The sequence below is a fragment of the Lampetra planeri genome, chromosome 3 (assembly GCF_965212315.1).
Source record: "Lampetra planeri chromosome 3, kcLamPlan1.2.h2, whole genome shotgun sequence".
In the NCBI taxonomy this organism is placed as follows: domain Eukaryota; kingdom Metazoa; phylum Chordata; class Hyperoartia; order Petromyzontiformes; family Petromyzontidae; genus Lampetra; species Lampetra planeri.
Window position 1 is genome coordinate 19,512,081 of NC_136109.1, and position 16,423 is coordinate 19,528,503.

A 16,423-nucleotide genomic window follows, 5' to 3' on the forward strand; every position below is an offset into this window, starting at 1 on the left:
CTGTGACTCAGGTGGATTCACTACATAATTAAATTGCTCCTGACCGGAAATGTCATTCACCTAATCGAATTTTGATCGAAATCGTTGTTGGGGACATTTACTTGATACAGCTATCGTGCTGTGACGGTTCCACCTGAAGACGGAAGCTTGTGTTGCCTCCGAAACGTCGTGATTTTTATTTTATTTTACTAATTTTAATTTTTTACCTACGTGACTTTACCGAAATAACCTAAGAATATGACATTGGCGAGGTTGGCGTTGCCGTCGCGGACAGACCGAGACGCATATCCCCTCGGTCCACGGCTGCCGGACCTGCATCGCTTGAGGAGCACCGATCTCCGAGATGAGGGTTCAGGTTTCTTCCTTACCCTACCGTACGCCGTTGGGTGTCACGTCTCACTCTTCGCTGCACACTCCTTCCGGGAGGGGGGAGCTTCTTTCAAGAACTCACATTTTCTAAACTTCAGACAAGACGGCAAACAGCACGCAGCACCAACCCGAGAGCCCGTCGGCGAGAGCAACGCAGCAGAACGGCGACAACCGACGCAGTAGCTGAAGGTGTCTGGGGGGGGGGAAACCCCATAACCCCACGAGAAGATACATTATTCGGTGATTACTTCGTCGGCAGTGGTGGTGCACAAGCACAAATAACAACGCAACAAAAAAACTCAACGCATTTGTCAATAACAACGTGGCCTTTAGAAAGGAAAAGTATATAATTGGTGACTTTGCATGCAATGGGCCTTCTTCTGGGCTCTCTATGTGCTGTGAAGAAGGTCCTTTGCTTGAAACGTCGCCTATTATATCCTCTTTCTTTTTAAGTCATGGTTATTGATGGGTGTTGAGTGTTTTTTATTTGTACATTTAGATAAATGTAGTTTCATCTCCCTACAGATGGTCATGAAATTAATTCAATAAAATAGAAATTTTATTTGCCTAATAAAGAGAAGGCCACTTTCTGGACAATGCGATTCCGTGGATTATTATTTCCAAGGCACCCCTCCATTTTAACCTGGAATGATTCAATCGTCTTACTTCACAACGCATCACCATCTTTAAAGGCGCTCTATCAATTATAATTCACTTCCCCGGATCCTGAGACAAGATTCTTTCACATTACATATTCAATGTTTACAAGATATGCACGCTCACACTGCTAGCTGCCAGCAAAAAAAACACTTAAAAACAAAATCAATGGTCCAGTGTAAGGGTCATCGGAGCCTCGTTTAACGACCGCTAACCCGGGCCCGGCTCCAGCTCCTCCAGTAGACCTGTTGTGTGGGCCACATCGTGATAGACCCGCTGAGGAGAGTACACGTGGGTGGGGGGGGGGGACAAAGTACACGTGGGTGGGGGCGGAAGTACACGTGGGTGGGGGGGGGGGGAAAGTACACGTGGGTGGGGGCGGAAGTACACGTGGGTGGGGGGCCAAAGGGACATGTTGAAGTGAAGGTTCCACCCGGGCACTCCACTATAAACAACAACTATTTTATAGATCACGTAGAGCCAACCGAGCTTCCAGCCCTTGTTCAGAGGCGACCTGGCCACGTGTGATAGCTCATCGAAGTGACTTGTATGTGGGGATTTATAGTTGCAGCCAAACGGTCTAAAAGCATTTCTGTAGCGTTGCTAGACTGGCTTGGACTCGGGATTATCTGTCTAAGGCACGACCACTCGAGTACTCGGCATGCCCATCCATAAGTCGTTTAATTATTAATCCGTATATTCCTATAATCCTGTGAAGGCAAAATGTGTCAAATGAGGACAAAGTGAGGCGAGATCTAAGTGGCGTGCCAAAATAATTTCCGGAATAGCATCGCGGATTGAAACTTAACACTGCCATCACACTATTGATACATCCGTAAAGTGGAACACGACCCGCACTTGAAAGGATCCCAGAAGTAGTTCCATGAGTTCCACTTCCACGGGTTGATCTCTAACACGGGTGGGTTGCACTCCCCTATGGGAGCTGCGAACGGATTCTCCGTCTCATGAAATGGCACCGATAGCACCATCGGGATAGAGTGGGACAAGAACTGTTGATGGGGAATACGAGGGGGGAGGGCGGGGGGGGTGAGGACCTCACTGGGGCATGTAACCGGGGTCCTTGACCGACTGCGGCAGGTAGCTCATCACCATGCCGGGCTCGGTGGGACTCTCTGCCGTGTCCGGGTCGAGCAGCAAAACTTTTTCCATATCCACAAACAGCTCCACGTGCCTCGTGTCTCGACGACCTCCACCGCCGCTGCCACCGCCGCCGCCAAAAACATTGTCACCATCATTGCCATTACCAGAAACAGCAACTCCACCGTTACCAACACAACCATCACCGCCGCCACTAAAAATGCCCCTTCTACCATAACCGGCCCCAACATCGGTAATGCCACCACCACCGCCGCCAAATTCGTTTTCTCGTTGTTGGCTGCCACCGGGCCTCGGTTGCTCACGTGCAGCCGGCCATTGCCCGTCACCCGCCATGAGGTTTTCGTAGGAGGGAGCGACGGTGTTGATGTAGCGCCGCACTGACTGCGGCGGTGGCGGTAGCGGCAGTATCGGTGCCGCCGGTGCTGGAGGTGTCGATTTGGCGCCGTGGTCAACGAGGGATATGGACGAGTACGGTTCATCGTCGCCACCGCCCCTGCCTCTGCCACCGCCGCCGCCGCTACCGCCGTTGCCGTTGCTGTTGCCGTGAAGTGTGGGGAGGGAGGTCTGCTCAGGGGGACACTTCTCTCTGGGCTCCTCGAAGTTCAGAGGAAACTCCTCTTCCGTCTGAATGATGTTTGGTTCGGCATCACAGAGCCAGGAATTCTGGCTCACAGGGCTGATGGGCTCTGAGGTCGTCTGCTGATGGGGGAGGAATGGGGGAGGAATGGGGGGCGGAAAGGCGTCATAGTCAAGATAATTTCCATAAATTTCAGACGGACATTTTGGACATTTTTAAGACAATTTCCCACTCAAATTAGCATTTAGTCTGTGGTCATCTCTTGTTATGTATATACTGTACATGGTTAGCTGTGAGGTCACTTGCCATGACATCAAAACGTGTTTTGAAAATTTCCCTAAACTTGTTCAGAACAAAAATGTGTTAAACAGATCTAGGTCGGAGAAAACTGTGGTGTATGTTAAGAAACAGATTTGCATGATTCACATAACAGGTGACTAATGAACTTGTTATGCATATATTTTATTATTATGCTTATAACTTGGACAGATTTAGCTATGAAGAACAAGCCAATATGTTTCACACGTTATTGGCTGTGAAACAAAACTTGATTTTAGAAACAGGTAATCCATTAGTTTGATTGCCCAAGTAACATTTAAGTCCATCGACCATTGGGCCTACTGAACCAAAAGTTTACAGTAACATTAGTTCAAAGTAGCAACCTTGCGATAATTTTTTGTTGTTGTTTGTGCTTTTTGTTTTGGTTCCATTTCTTAATTAGTTTATTCGTTTGAGATTTTACTTGGTAGTAGAATTTTCATTCGCTTGATAGTGGCTGTATATAGGATATGGTCCTTATATATAATTACTGTACATCGTTATGAGATGCTATTAGCATGAATGATGCTACATAAAATATATTTTAATGAACCTCTGAGTTTTTTTAATGAAGTTCCTGAGTCTTAGTTCAGCCACAATCTTGCTTTTATTGGTGGTTTAATCAGGGACGAGAAGGCGAATAAAAGCCTACGCCAATTTCCTAAAGTCACACCCAGGAGGAATTGTCGTGGGGCCGGATGAACGGGCCCAGGGACGTGGGCCTCGGCCCCTCGCGCTCTCTTCGCTCCGTCGTAAACGAGAGCACACCGCGCGGATTCCTCACGAGTGACGTTGTGCGGAAGAGAGATCTTGGGTACCTTGTTGAAGACCAGGCCTTTGAGGGCCTTGCTTTCTTTGGGCGACGCGACATTAGGCCAACATATCTCCTTGAACCTGACACGAAGAGAGTTAAGGGGCCATGTGTTAGGGCGAGCTGTGAGAGATAGATCTAGACCTGGATCCTGTGTGAGAGTATGAGACTGGATAAGAGATGTACTGGATTTTAAGTTTACCGTTAAGAATCAACGTTAGTGTTAGGGTTTGGATTAGGAGCAAGGTTATCGTTCAGGCTGAGCATTAGCATCCAGTTTCTCCTTCCACATTTAGAAACATGTGTTTAGAGTACTTGACTGCCATACATTTACACGTGATAATCCACTTAATTGGGCTATCATTTGTGGCCAGGTCGCTTCTGAAAAACAGCAATATAGCTCAGTGTGTCTTACCTGGTAAAATAACAAGTAGTTTTAGTTTAGCTTAACACGTAGGCTTTTGCCTAAACACTTCTATTATTATTACTATCCATAGGAGGTTTTTGACTGTCTCCTGATGATGCCGGTTGTAATTACCGGCGAAACGTCGTACTCGAATTGTAAATGTTGTGGATGTCCTCTCCAACACACCGGTGTGCATGTCTTCTTTACGGGACGAACCTTACTAATTGGCTGTGTCAGGTGGTGGCGGGTTCAACGGCACTTTTATATTTACCTGATCTCACCCAAACATCTTTGTTGTGGAGTCTTCGTCTAGTCTAACTCGGGTCAGGGCAAGGGTCATGGCTAGGGAGAGGCCTGGTGTCCGAGTGAGGTCATGACGAGGTTGAGTGTTAGGGCTACGGTGAGTGTTATAGGGTCAGGGTCAGTGTTATAGGGTCAGGGTGAGTGCTATAGATTCAGGGTGAATGTTATAGGGTGAGTGTTATAGGGTCGGGGTGAGAGTTATAGGGTCAGGGTGAGTGGTATAGGGTCAGGCTGAGTGTTATAGGGTCAGGGTGAGTATTATAGGGTGAGTGTTATAGGGTCAGGGTGAGTACTATAGGTTCAGGGTGAAAGGGTGAGTGGTATAGGTTCGGGGTGAGTGCTATAGGGTCAGGGTGAATGTTATAGAGTCAGGGTGAGTGTCATGGCTAGGGTGAGTGTTATAGGGTCAGGGTGAGTGTTATAGGGTCAGGGTGAGTGTTATAGGGTCAGGGTGAGTGTCATGGCTAGGGTGAGTGTTATAGGGTCAGGGTGAGTGTTATAGGGTCAGGGTGAGTGCTATAGGGTCAGGGTGAGTGTTATAGGGTCAGGGTAAGTGCTATAGGGTCATGGTGAGTGTTATAGGGTCAGGGTGAGTGTTATAGGGTCAGGGTGAGTGTTATAGGGTCGGGGTGAGTGTTATAGGGTGAGTGTTATAGGGTCAGGGTGAGTGTTATAGGGTCAGGGTGAGTGTTATAGGGTCGGGGTGAGTGTTATAGGGTGAGTGTTATAGGGTCAGGGTGAGTGCTATAGGTTCAGGATGAGTGTTATAGGTTCGGGGTGAGTGTTATAGGGTCAGGGTGAGTGTTATAGGGTCAGGGTGAGTGTTATAGCTTCAGGGTGAGTGCTATAGGTTCAGGGTGAGTGCTATAGGTTCAGGGTGAGTGCTATAGGTTCAGGGTGAGTGCTATAGGTTCAGGGTGAGTGCTATAGGTTCAGGGTGAGTGCTTTAGGTTCAGGGTGAGTGCTATAGGTTCAGGGTGAGGGCCGTGGTAGTTGGGGTCGCACCTGCCCTGCACTTTGCCCCACACCAGCATGATGACCACGAGGAAGAAGAGGCCCAGGAGACTTGCAGACACCACAATGGCCTCCAGCTCCCCCACGTCTGCGCAGGTCGGGAATCATCACAGCGTGGAGTCAACGCGGGGGGACGCTGGCGGTGTGTGCGTGTACGCGAGTCTCAGCGTACGCCAGAGTGCTGGACCTATACCCGGTGTAAGTATGTGTGCACGTATGTGTGCGTATGGCATTCATAGGTGCTGGCTAACAGCACTTTCCCCAAAAGTCTATACGGGGGTTCTTTGCCTTTATGTATGTGTATGTGATTGTGTTGAAGGTGTACTGCGTGTATGTGTGCGTGTACTTGTATGCGTGTGTGATTGCGAGTCTCACCGTATGCGAGTGTGCTGAAGGTGTACTGCGTGTATGTGTGCGTGTACTTGTATGCGTGTGTGATTGCGAGTCTCACCGTATGCGAGTGTGCTGAAGGTGTACTGCGTGTATGTGTGCGTGTACTTGTATGCGTGTGTGATTGCGAGTCTCACCGTATGCGAGTGTGCTGAAGGTGTACTGCGTGTATGTGTGCGTGTACTTGTATGCGTGTGTGATTGCGAGTCTCACCGTATGCGAGTGTGCTGAAGGTGTACTCGGTGCTGCGTGGCCCGCGCCCAGCGGCGTTGCGTGCACACACGCTCACCGTGTACATGGAACTCGGCGTGAGATCCAGCAGCAGCACCTTGCTCTCGTTCCAACTCACAAACAGCGCTGAGCACACACACACACACAAACAAAGATCCCCCATATAGCCTTAATAGACTGCTGGGGCAAGTGCTCTTAGCGAGGCACCTATGAAGGCGGGCAAGACACACACAGTGGTGGGCAACCAGCACCACGCCTCGCCGCATTTGTTTCCCCAGTGGCGATGTTTACACACCGCACCAAGTGGAAGGCCCAGAACCGGTTCAGGTAATCGTCACTGGTGGTGGCCATGAGTGGGCATCAAGTTAAGGCTGGTGTGTCAAGGGTTGGGGGTTGGGGGTTGGGGTTGGGGTTGGGGTTGGGGTTGAGGCTGGTGTTGAGGGATTGGGGTTAGCGTTGAGGGTTAGGGGTCCCAGTTGAGATTTGAGTATTGAGGGTTAGAGGTCAGAGTTGAAGCTGATGTGTTGAGGGTTAGGGGTCAGAGTTGAAGCTGATATGTTGAGGGTTACAGGTCAGAGTTGAAGCTGATATGTTGAGGGTTACAGGTCAGAGTTGAAGCTGATGTGTTGAGGGTTACAGGTCAGAGTTGAAGCTGATGTGTTGAGGGTTACAGGTCAGAGTTGAAGCTGATATGTTGAGGGTTACAGGTCAGAGTTGAAGCTGATATGTTGAGGGTTACAGGTCAGAGTTGAAGCTGATATGTTGAGGGTTACAGGTCAGAGTTGAAGCTGATATGTTGAGGGTTACAGGTCAGAGTTGAAGCTGATATGTTGAGGGTTACAGGTCAGAGTTGAAGCTGATATGTTGAGGGTTAGGGGTGAGAGTTGAGGCTGATGTGTCAAGCTGCCTGGGTCGTACTCGTAAGCTTGTTGTTGCTGACGCTATTGACATTGATGCTGTAGTCGAGGAGAATCCCTCGCTGGTCCGCAAGATGAAGTGGATTCCACGACACCGTGGCTGAGGTCTTCCTTTGTTGCACGTGTATCCCACCCGGGCCAGCAGAAGGGGCTGATACAGGCACGACACAGCATTAACACAGCACTGACACATCCCTGAATCAGCATTAGCACAGGACTGACTTAGCACTGACACAGTCACGACGCAGCACTGACAACACCGCCATTAACACGACGTTGGTACAGCGTGAACACAACCGTTTAAATTAACCGTGAACCTCACCTCATTGTAAGGCCACCACATTTCTGGTAAGCTCAGCCACTGCGTGTGGCCACCTCAATTCGTGATCTCGGTCTCGCCCGATCCTCTGCAAACTCCACCCACCGCTCCATTTGCCCCTCCCTCCACCCCCGTATCGTGAATGAAGCGCGAGGCCAGGACGTTTTAAGCCAGGGACAACATCGCGTTTTTCATGAACGCTGGAGGACACTGGGACGGCCTTTCTCAAACGTGACGGAGCACCGTGTCCAATTATATCCGATTGTGCTTTCCCCAAAGCTGCCTCCTGTTCATCAATGCTTGATATGCCCAATCGAGGGGGCTAAACGGGCGCGGCACGGGTTAGAGAAGAGATGGAGTGATGTGGTACAGGAGGATGTGGAGCTGAGTGGACTTGCCGATGACTGGTACCAACGGTGTCAAGATCGGCCTCAGTGGAGGAGGCTCGTGAAGGACGCTACTGGGCAGTTGCAGGCAGTCGCCCTCCAACAACAACAGAGGGCGAAGGAGCGATGCTCACAACAACGAGCGGAGCGCCGGGTAGCTAAAGCACAGAAAGTTGGCACAGTAGAGGGCACAGGTGGTGCATCAGCCAGTCATCTCAGTCAGTCGACCCGTGGCACCTGGGTCTGCCCCGTGACATCCTGCCAGCGGGCGTTTGACACTTTACGTGGCCTGAAGGTGCACCTGGCCTGGCACAAGCTACGTTGTGACGTCACCGCCACTTAGTGGAGAATGGCGGTTGTTGTTGTTGTGTGTACGGTATGGAGAGCAGGAGTGTAGTGGTTAGCGGGAAGCGGTCGTGTAGCGGTTAGCGCTCTGCGCTATGAACCCGGTGACCCGAGTTCGATTCCCGCTCATGGCAAATTCCAGTGACGATTATCTGAATCGGTCCTGGGCCTTCCCTAGATCGATTCAGCCTCAAAGGAGTACCTGGTGCGGTGTGTAAACATTGCTACTCAGGAGACAAATGGGGCCGGGCGTGGTGCTGGCCACCCACCCCCTCGTGTGCCGTGCTGACCTTCATAGGTGCTCGCTAACAGCACCTGTCCCAACAGTCTGTTAAGGCTATGGGGGGATATTTTTCATTGTTTGTGTGCACGTGTGTCAGTGTGTGTGTGTCAGTGTGTGTGTGTCAGTGTGTGTGTGTCAGTGTGTGTGTGTCAGTGTGTGTGCGTACACACGCTACGCTGTGCACTGCACATGCACACCGCCCAGGGCTCACCCTCCTCGGCCGAGTAGGCCCGCTTGTACACGGCCGCCCCCACCGAGGCATCCGCCATGATGGGACAAAGGGAAACGGCATAGCACTGGCCACGCACCACCGCGTCTGGCACGGGACACACGGGACGCGGGACACACGGGACATGTTAGACATGAGCGACACCCGGCACACGAGATACACGGCACGCGAGACACACGTGTGCTGAAGGTGGACCTCCCCACGACAAAAGCCAGGCTACGAGCCGGCACTGCTTGTCGTGTACAACAATGCAGCGCCACGTTTCAGCCGGAGCCCCCCCCCCCCCTTACCTGCTCTGCCTGGACCAAACGCCCAGCCCATGCAAAAGACCCACCCACCACGTGCGCCCGCCCCAACCTCTCCGGTCTGTGTGCGTGTGCCATTTTAATAGGCGCTCACCGATTGGTGCGGAGCGGGCCTCGGCTGGCAGCCTCCACCAGCGCGGCTCCGAGCAGGCCGCCTCCTCCTCCTCCTCGCACCGGTGGCAAACCTGCAGCGCCCAGCCCGAGGGCTTCAGAGGCGGCGGCAGCGGTGGCGGCAACCACCGCCACTTGACGGCGAGCCGTGTGTCCCCTCCGCTCCGCACGTCTAGGGTCAGCGATTCCCTGAGGGGTCCTGATGAGCAGAGGGGGGAAGGGGGAAAGAGGGGGAGGAAGGGGGGGGGGTGAGGGTTCCACATGGGGACAGGGTCCAACGCTGCGTTTCCACGACCGTCGGAAGCCGGAGCTGAGCCAGCGTTGGGGCTGCTCTAGGAATGGCCCAGCACCGCTCCTTTTTTGTCCCCTACCACTGCAACCTCTCTCCCTCTCCCTCGGCCGTGTTCTCTTCATGTTCACATTAAAAGTATTTAAATAATGAAGATGTATTTTAACCAACACCGCAACCATTGCCGTCATCACTGCCACCACCACCAATACAAACATCACCACCACAACCAAAACCCACCCTCACCATTACCGTCAACACCACGACAACCTCCTTTATCCTCATAACCACCACTACAATCATGATGAGGGTCATGGGTTCATACGGCCGATGGAGAGTTCTAATTAATTGGGCCATTCGATTACTTCATCTGAGAGTTTGTGAATTTAAAGATACACCCACCCACAAAATCACTCACCGACCGCCTTCAAATGTATATTTGTGGCAGTGTCCAAGTAACGTGGTCCCTGGTGTGGAGCAAGTAGCCGCAGCTGCGCACAGGAGAGCGAGTCTCTGATTCTCCACTTGAGCATCAGGTGGACACTGCGTCTTGCGTGCTTTGTGCCCATCCGGTTAAGCGCTGCCCATTGTTTCCATGGAGGATAGAAGCCGGCCAGTGCTGTGGTGGGGTCACCGATTTCAGTCTGTGTTGGTGGACTCACCCATTAAAGATGTGTAACCATAACAGACTGTTGGGGCAAGTGCTGTTAGCGAGCGCTTATGAAGGCCGGCACGGCACACGAGAGGGTGGGTGGCCAGCAGCACGCCCCAGCCGCCTTTGTCTCTCCAGTCGCGATGTTTGCACATCGCACCACGTACTCATTTGAGGCTGAGTCAACATAGAAGAGGCCCAGGACCGATTCAGATAATCCTCACTAGTGTTGCCCGTTTCGTCGCAGCAGCGCGCTAACCGCTACACTACCATCGTCGCCACCACACCACCACCACCACACCACCACCACCACCACACCACCACCACCAACACCACCACCACCAACACTACCACCACCAACACCACCACCGCCGCCACCACCACCACCGCCACCACCACTACCACCACCACCAACACCACCACCACCAACACCACCACCACCAACACCACCACCACCACCAACACCACCACCACCACCACCACACCACCACCACCACCACGACGCTCACGGCCACCTCCCGGGCGCTCACCTCGTTGTGTCTTCCTCGTGGCGATGCGGATGTGTGCGACGGGCGAGGCCCCCGCGCTGTTGCAGACCCAGAGCCAGACGAGTGCGCCCGCCACGGCGCCCCTCGGCCTCCCCGTGGGCGGGGTGACGACGGGTGCCGACGCCGGGGTGCGCACGGTCAGCGAGCGTCTCGTCGCATCGAGGCGCCGCAGGGAACCTGAGCACACGTGGCCTCGGGTGGGGAGAACGGAGATGCACGCGAGCGTTGGGGGGGTGGCGGGGGACACGGGGAATTAGACGATACAGAGACACGCGGGGAGATACGGCCAGACAATGCACATAAAACAACGATCTTCACTACATCAGGGGACCTACTTTGCCAGTACCAATATATGAAACTAGGTTTTCCCCTTTTTTTCTGGCAATAAAACACCAAACTGAAACCTTTTACGAGGAATCATGTCTGCATTAACCACATATACTTGGTCAAAATGCCAACAAAACATACTCTGATAGTATATGCATTGTCAAGTATATGCATTGTCAATGCATATACTATCAGAGTAGGTTTTTGTTCGCAGGAAGTCACTCCCGGGACGGAGCCAAGTGTGATGGGTTAAAAATGACGAAGATCACCGACAAGTGGACCACCACCACCGCCACCACCGCGTGCTTCCCCACAGCGCCTACTGCCGCCGCATTTTATCCGCCCGGCACCCCGCTCATTGTTGTGCGCGTTGCGCCTCTTGCCGGTACGTACGTTCACGTCAAAAATGATCACCAACCCAGCGGCTACGCTACTGCTACAGGGGCCCGTGAGCTGGCTGGGCCAGGTGCTGGGACATAAAGGAGAGAGAAATTGGGCAGGGGGCCATGTTTCATTCCTTGCACCAGCAAGGCCCAAGGCAACCACGCTTCTGCCGCTGTCACCACCACTACCTCCATCATCTTCACCTCCTTCTCCATGATCATCTGCTTCTTGGTGCAATTTTCCCGCACCCTCACAGCCTCCTGTGAAACAGACACACAGACACACACAATTACTCACACACACGTACTCCAAAAACGACGGTCGTCATTCACCAATAAGAAGTGGCGGTGACATCACCACGGCACTCGCGCTACGCTAGGCGCATGTTGAGGCTGTCTCGTTGAAGTGTCCAAGGCTCGTCGGCAAGAAGTCACAGGACAGACCCAGGTGTTGTGAAATGACCGACTGATATGACTCCACTGTGCCAAATAGCTGCGTGTTAGCCGGGGGCACCTATTAAATCTGGCATGGCACACAAGAAGAAATGTGAACACTACCACGCCCGGCCATCTTTGTCTCCCTAGAGCTGATGTTGACACAACGCACCAGCTACATTTTTAAGGCCACTTAGGGAAGGCCACTTAGGGAAGGCCACTTAAGGAAGGCCACTTAGGGAAGGCCACTTAGGGAAGGCCCAGATATCCGCTACTGCTGTTGGCTGCGAGTGGGAATCGAACTCGGGTTGCCGGGTTTGCAGCACAGTACACTAACCACCGCACTATCACGCCCCCACAATTACAGACGCACTCACGCTCTCAGCAGTGACTTGGCCATCATGAACCTCCTTACAGCGTCCCAGACGCTAAAGTTCTAAACCCCAGCATAGCAGCAGTGCCACCCGGGCGTGTGTGTGTCGACCCGGCCATTACGAGCCGTTAGTTACCGTGCCGTTTCTTGGAGGTGTGGGAGCAGACGAGGCGGTACTCGAGTATCTCCCCTCGTGCCAGTGACTTGTCCAGTGCCTGGGACGACGGGGGGAGCAGGAGGGCGGAGTGGGGGAGTTACTCGCCAGCTGCTCACACCGTACGTACAAGAGACACTTGCTAAGAGCGGCTGCCTGTGTGTGCACGTGCTTGTAGAGCAGGGGGGGCGATTAGCAATCGGTGAAGTAAATGTCATCGGTGAAGTCGATTCATCGATTGTAAATCTCGTGAAGTTTATTAATCTATTAGTACTCGGTTAAGTCGATTGATCTATTAGTCCCCAGCTCAGTCGATTGATCGATTAGTAATCGGTTAAGCCAATGCATCGATTCGTAGTCGGTTTAGTCGAATAATCGGTTAGTAAATGGTTACGTCTATTAATCATTTAGTAATTGATGAAGTCGATTAATTGATCATTAATCAGCCATGTAAAGTAATCGATTACCAATCGGTTAAGTCGATTAATCGACGGGAAGCGGTAATCGACTTCTCTCCTTGTGGTCCATTACACGGGTCCCATGTCAAACAATCGATTACCAATCGGTTAAGTCGATTAATCGACGGGAAGCGGTAATCGACTTCTCTCCTTGTGGTCCATTACACGGGTCCCTTTATATGCGGCCGTCGCGAAGGAAGGAACCCCTGACAAGTCAGCACGGCTGATGCCAAACACATCGCCAAAGCCCCGACCATCGCCCTCCCGTCCAGCGGCACACGTGGGAACTCATTTTGTGAAATCCGATTGGTCGAGCAACCGAACCGCTCGTGTGATCGACGACACAGATAATCAGATCTCCCAGCGTGACGACGTTCTTTGACGTAATAGGGGTAAAGATATCACCACCCCTACCCCCACCCCGACCTACCCACGGGTACTGCCCCTCCGAGAATCGTCGTGATTTCAAATGGTTAATTTAGTGTCTCTGACACGACCATTATGAACCCTTAAGAAACCGATGCATTTAGGCACCCAGCCCAGGGCATGAATATAGGTCATCTGAGGTCATTGCCTCACTGCCTGGGCTTAGCCAATTTGAATACCCCCCCCCCCCCCCCCCGAGACAGAGAGCGAGAGACACCCAACCCCCAGTTCTGGAACCCAAGCCTTAAGCAATACCGACCCCAGCGTCTCTGACACGGTGATCCGCACCTCCGATTAGCACGGTTGGCTACGTATAGTGCGAAAGAAGTTCAACGTACGTGCATCGTGAATCCCTTAGGGACAACAGGGGGAACTCCGTACCTTCCAAACCAGAGTGGTCACTTGGTTCCCCATTTTGTCTGGTTCACCAGGGATCCTCCACAGCTCTGGGGCTACAAGAGGTGCTGAGAGACACATGTCAACACACACACACACAGAAAGAACAAGAAAATAAATCGTGCATGCGAATGGATTCTACGGCGCTTTCCAACATGCGTTCTGCGTCATGGAAGCCTGGCTGTCAAAGTAAAATATAATTGCATATTTCCAAATAGTCTTTTAAGCGCAGGCAGGTCTGCATCTGCTAGTTTTGAGCAACCCTTCGGTCAACATAGCTACTGTTTAATACGGTATATCCTGGAAAGCAACACAACTTCATGCTAAAATGTCATTAATATTGGATCAGCTTTTCAAGAATAATTGTGACCCCCCTCCACCCCCGCACCCCTTTCACAGAAAGGCAGACAAACAGACCTAATGCATGATCGCCTTCGACCTTATTTGAAAAGCATAAAAAAAATAAAGATTCCTTGAATGTGTCTCTGTGCCCCTGTGTCCTCACCATGGCACTTTGCCTCTGTGGCCTATCGTCCCCGTGTAGTCCCCGTGTGTGAGAGGTCGCAACCGGGTATCCGATACCCGTACCCTACCCGATACCCGTAACCTACCCGATACCCGGCTACCTGTACCCGGCCGGGTACGGGTATGGGTACCCGTCTGCGACCCTGGTGCGGCCGGGTACGGGTAGGCCGTGAGTCACTGGTGAGTAACTATTTGTCACTCATTTCCCAACGTCTTGTCTCTTCTCACAATTCAAGTTCCTAGAATCAACCCACCCGCGCCTGCAACATGGCTTCATCCCAGAGGTCGCAATCGGGTACCCGATACCCGTACCCTACCCGTACCCGGCCGGGTATAGGTAACCGGGTATCGGGTAGGGTACGGGTACGGCTACCCGATTGCGACGCTGGTGCGGCCGGGTACGGGTAAGGAATCAAAACCCGTTTGCGAGCTCTGCCGCGTGTCCACGCGTGTCCCTGCGTCTCGTACCGGCCTCGGGGGTGGTGAAGTTGAGCTGCTTGCTCCACTCGCTCCACACGGGCGGGGGAGCGGCCCGGCCCCTCGCCTTGCCAGCCACGGCGCCGGACTCGAAGGTGCAGCGCAGGCGAGCCGTGTAGCTCGAGTACGGGCGCAGGGAGAACAGCGAGTGGGTGCGCGAGTTTGTATGGATGTTCGAGTACTGGTGATGGCACGGAAGGTGGGGGGGGGGGGGGGTAAATCCAGGGTCACACGGGTCATCTCGTTGTTGAAGAATATTTGACGAGTGCTGGCGAATGTTGGCGAGTACTCGGTGGGTTTCGCAGAGTCCCGGTGAGTTCTAAAGTGCGTCTGTGAGTTTTTGCTGATTGCCGGTAAGTGTTTGTGCGTGGCAGTTTGCGAGCGCACCTTGGTGGTGGTGCCGTCGGCGTGGCTGGTCATGGACAGCTCGTACTGCAGCGGGAAGTAGTGCTCGTAGTTGGCGTTGGGCGGCGGGCTCCAGCGCAGCGTGACCTCCTCCGCCAGGCCCTCCGTCAGAATGGGCTTCTCCCACACTGGGGTGTCCGTCTTCACTGCTCACGCCACACGCACAGCACACAAGCGTCACCCCATACACACACACGGGGCCGCAGCAAACACACTGCCGTTTAACCCACACCAGGGACACAGACTTGGGTCCCACCACGAAGGCAAAGATCCTACGTATAGTCTTAACAGACTGTTGGGGCAAGTGCTGTTAGCGAGCACCTATGAAGGCTACCACGATACAAGAGGGGATGGGTGGCCAGCACCACGCCCAGCTGCCTTTGTCTCCCTAGTTGCAATGTTTACACACCGCACCAGGTACTGGCCATGAGCGGGAATCAAACTCGGGTCGCCGGGTTTGTAGCGCAGCGCACTAACTGCTACACGACCGCTCCCCACACCACACACACAGGGTCACATGCACATATACATCCAGGATCAAACCCGCACCGAGGTCACACACACAGGGTGATGCAGTTAACAGGAAAAACCTAAAAGCCACACCACCCTCTACTGATGGACAAATACCCACTTGTAAGCCGGTGTTGATTTTATATGTGTGTGCGTGTGCGTGCGTGTGTGTGCGTGTGTGTGCGTGTGTGTGCGCGTGTGTGCATGCGTGTGTGCATGCGTGCGCGCGTGTGCATGTGCATGCGTGCCGGTGCACTCAACCTGTTTGCCGACGAGACGTGGTGATCACGGCGGACTCGGCACGCCCAAGTGCATTGTGGGCGATTACACGGAGGTCGTAGTGCCTTCCGAGAAGCAGCTTCTCGCGGGGAAGCATGCACGACGTAGAGGTAGCAGAAGCTGCAGCAGAAGCGGCAGTGTCTTGCAGCGAAACGCAGTCAATCCAGGGCCTCTCCAGCCTGGAGTGCAAAGCACACCCCTCGGCTACACTCACATCCACCACCACCATCACCACGACCACCACCACGACCACCATCATCATCATCATCATAATCGTTATTATAACCATCATCATCACCACCAGCAGTAGCAGCAGCATCACCACCACCATCATCATCATCATTGATCACTACTATCATCATCATCGCCGTCGTCATTATCGCCACCGCTATCATTATACCCAACATCGCCATCATCAGCATAAGCAGCAGCAGCATCAACAAAAGCATCGTTCTCAGCAGCAGCATCATGATCAGCAGCACTCAGCATTATCATCATCATCAGGTCACTTTAACGGATATAAGATGTAGTTCTTTGGTATCCGTTGATGCAGGCCGCACTCAGCATTATCATCATCAGGTCACTTTAACGGATATAAGACGTAGTTCTTTGGTATCCGTTGATGCAGGCCGCTCTCTACGATGCAGGGCTGCTCTCGTCTACGGCAGATCCAAATGGATTCTTCGTCTCGCGATG

At 52.7% G+C, this 16,423-nt stretch overlaps 1 protein-coding gene across 4 annotated transcripts in view; it reads right to left on the minus strand.

The window, feature by feature from the left end:
- Positions 1–1,361: 1,361 nt before the first annotated feature.
- The window catches only part of LOC144739938 (interleukin-6 receptor subunit beta-like), a 34,828-nt gene continuing 19,766 nt past the window's right edge, over positions 1,362–16,423 (minus strand). The window contains exons 6-19 of one of the 4 annotated variants that reach the window (XM_078622845.1): positions 15,710–15,906; positions 14,921–15,084; positions 14,525–14,714; positions 13,517–13,599; positions 12,234–12,312; positions 11,494–11,550; positions 10,562–10,756; positions 9,074–9,289; positions 8,657–8,761; positions 7,114–7,263; positions 6,178–6,321; positions 5,566–5,662; positions 3,859–3,934; positions 1,362–2,844 (exon numbers count right to left, since the gene is read on the minus strand). In XM_078622845.1, coding sequence (XP_078478971.1) covers positions 2,083–2,844; positions 3,859–3,934; positions 5,566–5,662; positions 6,178–6,321; positions 7,114–7,263; positions 8,657–8,761; positions 9,074–9,289; positions 10,562–10,756; positions 11,494–11,550; positions 12,234–12,312; positions 13,517–13,599; positions 14,525–14,714; positions 14,921–15,084; positions 15,710–15,906 — 2,515 coding nt within the window. In that variant the 3' untranslated portion in view covers positions 1,362–2,082. Of the gene's footprint in view, positions 2,845–3,858; positions 3,935–5,565; positions 5,663–6,177; positions 6,322–7,113; positions 7,264–8,656; positions 8,762–9,073; positions 9,290–10,561; positions 10,772–11,478; positions 11,551–12,233; positions 12,313–13,516; positions 13,600–14,524; positions 14,715–14,920; positions 15,085–15,709; positions 15,907–16,423 lie in introns of all 4 variants that reach the window. The other 3 variants (XM_078622837.1, XM_078622829.1, XM_078622821.1) reach the window with 3 other exon arrangements.